Source organism: Notamacropus eugenii, chromosome 6 (assembly GCF_028372415.1).
Source record: "Notamacropus eugenii isolate mMacEug1 chromosome 6, mMacEug1.pri_v2, whole genome shotgun sequence".
In the NCBI taxonomy this organism is placed as follows: Eukaryota; Metazoa; Chordata; class Mammalia; order Diprotodontia; family Macropodidae; genus Notamacropus; species Notamacropus eugenii.
Window position 1 is genome coordinate 327,180,138 of NC_092877.1, and position 5,716 is coordinate 327,185,853.

Genomic DNA, 5,716 nt, shown 5'->3' on the forward strand with positions numbered 1-5,716 from the left:
CATACTTGACCAACAGGCTGAACTGCTCTTAACTTATTCTGTTGTGGGCAAATCCTCACGCATCACTATTCATTGAAATTTCAAATATTGATTTGTTATATAGCATTCATTAAATTCTGTAGTATTAAGTACTGTGCAGTAGGCACTTTTCAGTCAACAAGCTTTTATTAACTCCCTGTTATGCACTAGACACCAAGCTAAGTGCTGGAAAAATACAAAGATGAAACGAAAATCCCTCCCTTCCAAAAACTTAACCTTCTACCAAGAGAGATCATATTGTTCAAATTTCTTTAATTAAACCTGTTAAAACTACTTTCTCAAAACCATAGCCATAGAAGTCTAGGAAACGAATGAAACAAGAACATTTCTCTGGGCTGAAAAACTAGGTACTGGAAACTAGGGAAAGAAGATTTTTTCAGGGTATTTTGTACATTTGAAAATGAAATCAAACCAGCTAGGAATTGGATCCTTGGGCTCTTGTAACATCAACCCTGCTGTGACCCCAAAGTTCTACTCCTTTAGGGGCAGTTCAGCTCCCATGGTTTCCCCTATCCACACACAAGAATATTAGGAATCATTGCAGTAATATTTCAATATTTTCCTATGCCTGAGAACAGAATGTCAGGGTCCTTTGGCAGGAATTCTATACCTGGCATGAAATATAGAACATTATGCAAGAGCTCATTGGGCATTTTACCTTACCCTCCCCCTCCTTAAAACCTTATAGAAAGCAAACGAGGTGAAACAATACTAGGCTGGCCTTGGAATGTTGGCATGTCACTGAGTGGGGCTGATCCTTGTTTTATCATACAACAGATTCACTTGAGTTATAACTTAGCACTTAGGGTTTTTCTCTGGCACGAGGCACAGCTCCTTATCCTCTTGGCAAATCATCTCGTAAATGTCTTACCTCAGCTAGAGGATTTAAAAAATTTTTCTTAACTGCCACATATAATTTTATTTCCTTGGGAAAAGAAGGAAGATTTCCCTGTGTGTGTTTTTTTTTTTATGACGACATTGGGGAGCAGGTACATCTGTGAGGGGAAAACCCCACGGCAGAACACGCCTTCTGGACATTCCCAGCTAACTCCTTAGCTCTATATAAGCCACAGGCTTGCTCACAGCTGTCAGATTAGGCTAACTGGTCTTCCAGTGCACTTGCACAAGCCACAGTCCCCAGCAGATTTGTGAAGAGTGGAAAATGACTCGAGTTGGCAGCAAGATCCTGATTTTGGCACCTTTGATGGCTGTGCTGATGTTCTGCCACTTTGACATGTCTCGAGGTGAGTAACCCTCCTGTATTTGGCAAGGATGCTGGGACTCCTGTTTTGCAAGTTCATCCTTGATCATGATGATTAAGTCCTTGATATGGGATGATGGGAGGAAGGAGCTAGCAGTATTCTTCCTTCCTTCCTGGGAATATAATCCAAAAGTGGGAAGGGAAGCATGGACAATAGGTTAGGAGATCAACAAGGGAACACTTTGAGATAGGTGGTGGAACCTGATTTAACAGTCTTTTTCTTTGTTCAAGATTCAGTTCAGGTGCCACTTGTTCCAGGGAGCCTTCCTTGAGCTCCCTAGTGGAAAGCTCTAGATCAAAATTTCCCAGACCCCTTTGATGACATCATTCCTTTGCTCTTGGCATAGGTTACATTAAATTGTACTTTGGAAATGTGCATATTGCATCCCTTCCTTGGTACCTTATAGTCCCTTAAAGGGCAGGAGCTTTTCCTAAAAAAACCACTTCAGTTCATATAGGAATAACTGATCAAAAGTTCTCCCAACATGGAAACCAGCCCTTAGGAGCAAGGATGGAAAGCAGCATTAACCCCTTATGTCCTGAAAAAATTAATGCAGCTAATAAGTAGTAGGCATATTGAATGAGTCCTGGCACTTTCACAGTTCCTAGAATGCCTATCATGAGATGACTTCGTTCCTAATGATTGATTTCCTCTTGTCCTTTCAGCAGCTAGCAGCTTTGATTGCTGCCTTCGGTATACGGAACGGCCTGTCAATACTAAATTGATCAAAGGCTATGCAGAACAGTGGTCCTATGAAGCCTGTGACATAGATGCCATCATGTAAGTACTGGGGGAGGGGACAGCAATCTGGGTGAAGAGATGTACATTTGGAAATCTCTGTGGTTAAAACAGAAACATTGTGAAAGACAGCCTCAACTTTACATTTTAGAGTTTCTGCTTAGTAATACTCTATGTGTAAGCAACTTTATAAACAAATATAAGGTCGGCTGGTCAATGAGTATTTAAGTGTCTGCCTCATGCCAGGTACCATGCTAAGAGCTGGAGATACAAAGAAAGGCCTTCAAGTCAGTCAAAATCTATTAAGCAAACAAACACACACAAGCAAGTTACACATCGAGCAAACAGGACACGATTAACAGCAGGAGGCTGCTAGTATTAAGAAGGATTGGGAAAGGCTTCCTGTGTGATATTGGTTGGGACATGAAGGAAGCCAGAAAAGCCAGGAGACAGACAGAAGGAGGAAGGGTGTGAGGGACAGCCAGTGAAATCTCCACACGTATGTATATACCGTCTATGTGAAGGAGAGCAAACAAAACCCACCTTTTTTCTTTTTTCTCATTTTTAGGCAGTCCATGTGGGTCAGAGAGGTGATGTGGCATTCTGAATAAATATATATTGGCAGATAGATAGATGATAGATAGATAGATAGATAGATAGATAGATAGATAGATAGACAGACAGACAGTCAGAGAGCCCTGTATTCTAATCCAATTGTAATATTTAACCTCTTTGAACTCCAGACAAATTCCAACTAAATTATAGATAGTTTGTGGCCTTCCTCTGTGGCGGGACGCTTCACCAGTGAATCTTAGTGTTTTGACATACACGTTATTAGAATGTCATGGCCAGGAAAGCTAGAGGTAACTATTATTTAGGGCTTTCTCCTAGATGAATACTGAGTGCAAGGAAAAGGGTGACTATCAAAGCACAGTTGTGTTAAGATGCCTTGCCTCAGTCCTACATTGTAATGCTAATGTCACTTCACAACATATACTAATTGGAAATGATAATATGTTAAAAATACATTTATATACAGATTTCAAAAAAACTTTAATAGCTTGAGACTGCACTATTATATATAATACATTCGATATTACATGATATAGGATATATTTATACATTATGTATTTATTAATATGCTCACAAATTCATACTTACATATACTTTTCTATATTCCTCAAACACTTTTGTGAGGTATGTAATGTAAATATTAATATCTTCAACTTAGAGAAGAGGAAACTGAGGCTGGAGTGGCATAAGAGAATTTCATAGATGAATGAGACCTTACAGACCATCTAGTTCAATTTATAGTTGAACAAAGATGTGTCTGCAACGTACTTGACAAGTGGTTGTTAACCCTTTGCTTGAAGACAATGGGGTAAAATGAATTGTCCAACAAACTGCAGCCCAGCTTTTAGGACTCTTGAATCCAGGATCCTTCCCACTACGCTAAAATGGCTAAAAAATAATGTGGCATACCACATTTCCCACCATAATCAGTACCAGAATGGGGGGAATAGGAGAATACTCTTCTTGAACTTGGGATCCAGTGTATTTCCTATTATGCAAATATAGGCGTGGTTCTCCTTTTATTGCTAACACATCTAGTTAATTATTACTTTCATTTTGATTGGAAAACAACTGAATGTTTTAAATACATGAAATAAGCAGTTTCTCTTGAAAGTACAACAAGAAAATTAGAAGGTGCTCAAAGAATAAAATAAACATGGTTTTCTTTGATTTGTTTCTAGCTTTTATACCAGACGATACGCTGTGTGTGCTGATCCTAAGGAAGCATGGGTGAAACATGCCCTCAAGATTTTAAGGTATTGAGATGTACGATTCATGATCCTGTCTCACAATGCATGTGAATGAGTGAGGAGTATTTTCTGTTGACATTCTGGTCTTTGAGGGTTCCTCCTCAGTCTGGTGTTTAGAATCCTAACCTTGCAGATGAGAAAACATGGCTGTTTTTAGCTCTGGAGGTCTTTCTATTCTATTTCCACATCCCATTCCCATGGGAGCAAAGCATTACTTTTAAATTCACCTAAATGTCTCTGTTGTTTTTAGCATAGTTCTAATATGACATCTTAGAAACTCCCCCCTTCCTCCCAATTAGGGAGGCAATCATGATCCCAGAATTCTCCCTGCTATGGTGTATAGATGATCACAAATAGGGCTATTTATGAACATTTTTTTCATAGACATGATATTGATCTGTTCATTGTTTGAGTATCTGGTATCAAGAAAATCCAGGGAGAAAGGATTTGGTGACTCATAAAGGGGTCAAGGCAAAGAAGATTTGGTGAATCATATAATATATAATATGATTATTATATATGATATATGATAATATAATATATATTATAAAGCTTCTTCAATGGATGGGCTATCACTGTGATTATTGGCAATCAACCATCTGTTTTCTTCTCTAAGTATGTGCCTCTCTCTCTCTCTCTCTCTCTCTCTCTCTTTGAAATAGTTCCAGACTGAAGAAGATGTCCAAGTAATGGAAATGGAGCTGGAACAAACCTAAAGGACCAAAGAACCTAAACTAGGTTGGAATTTCTACTCACACATCGTGTGCTTGCCATCTATTCGATTTGGTTATCATTGGATCTCTCCAATTAGTGAAGTTGATTCATATTGCATCATAGTTTTGCTTTTTTAAGCATTATATAAAAGCCTGACGTTTTCTTTCATGTTGTTGTATTTATAGATAGAGAGTTTATGTGTCTATTAAATGTTTGTCATTCAAAAGTTTTCACAACCTGGCCCTAACCCGTTTCGAGTCTGTGATCTAGCCAAACTGGCATTCTTGCTGGTCTTCACAGAACACTCCATCTCCGCTCTCCCCATCTTTGCTCAGGCTGGTCCTCATGCCTGGAATGCACTTTTTTCTTACTTCCACTACTTGGAAACTCTAAGTTCCCTTCAAAGCTCCACTCAAAGCTGCCACCTTCTAGATGAAGCTTTTCCTGAGCCCGTCAGAAGCTCCTGCTTTCCCTCCCCCAATTATATTTATTTTTCATACAATTGTATATGTACATGTTGTCTTCCTTCACAGAATGTAAGCCCCTAGGGGGCCAGGACTGTTTCCTAGCACCCAGTGTAGTAGCTGGCACATAGTAGGTGCTTAATAAGTCCATAGAGCAGTAAGCTAGTCTGTTATTAATATTGTTTGATACTCAGTTATTTGAAGGATTGAAGTACTGTTATTATCTTGATTATTTGGTAAAAGCATTTGGAATGGTTTTATTTGTATGGTTTATGATTTATTCCAAACAAATGTTTGATCATTCATTCAATGTTTCACTCTTTTATGAAAACAGAAAATCATGTAAAAATTGTCAATATTAACAATAAAAGGAGGAACCAGAAACTAAATAGCCAATGATTTTTGACTAAATTATTTTTACAAAATTACTACTACACAGCCTTAATGCGAAAATACTTTGTTATTATAGCAAAATACTGACATTCTCCATTCTTCTAGTCATATGCCCCATTTCTATATGCCATTGTCATGGAGAATTTAGAGAGAAAAAATCATCCTACTTTCTATATAAGTAGACATCATACACAGGAATTGATTATGCAAGAATTAGAATAGAATACTTTTGAGGAAAGCCATCCAAACCAGAAATAAGAAACATTTCTACATCATGAGATTT

General features: G+C 38.2%; 1 protein-coding gene across 2 annotated transcripts; it reads left to right on the top strand.

The window, feature by feature from the left end:
• Positions 1 to 1,118: 1,118 nt before the first annotated feature.
• CCL20 (C-C motif chemokine ligand 20) lies at positions 1,119 to 5,429 on the top strand. 2 transcript variants are annotated; one of them, XM_072618073.1, is made up of 4 exons: positions 1,119 to 1,283; positions 1,967 to 2,081; positions 3,794 to 3,868; positions 4,525 to 5,429. In XM_072618073.1, exons 1-4 carry the CDS (start codon positions 1,202 to 1,204, stop codon positions 4,550 to 4,552), a joined length of 300 nt encoding a protein of 99 aa, XP_072474174.1. In that variant the 5' UTR covers positions 1,119 to 1,201; the 3' UTR covers positions 4,553 to 5,429. The 2 variants fall into 2 exon arrangements, with proteins under 2 accessions (XP_072474174.1, XP_072474175.1); XM_072618074.1 differs by having other exon boundaries at positions 1,970 to 2,081.
• The last annotated feature ends 287 nt before the right edge of the window (positions 5,430 to 5,716 follow it).

Excerpts from the sequence above, each read along its gene's own strand:
- CCL20 (XM_072618073.1), top strand. The coding sequence starts at position 1,202 with ATGACTCGAGTTGGCAGCAAGATCCTGATTTTGGCACCTTTGATGGCT. Across the intron at positions 2,082-3,793 it reads TGTGACATAGATGCCATCAT|CTTTTATACCAGACGATACG; the intron begins GTAAGTACTGGG and ends ATTTGTTTCTAG. Across the intron at positions 3,869-4,524 it reads CATGCCCTCAAGATTTTAAG|TTCCAGACTGAAGAAGATGT; the intron begins GTATTGAGATGT and ends TCTTTGAAATAG.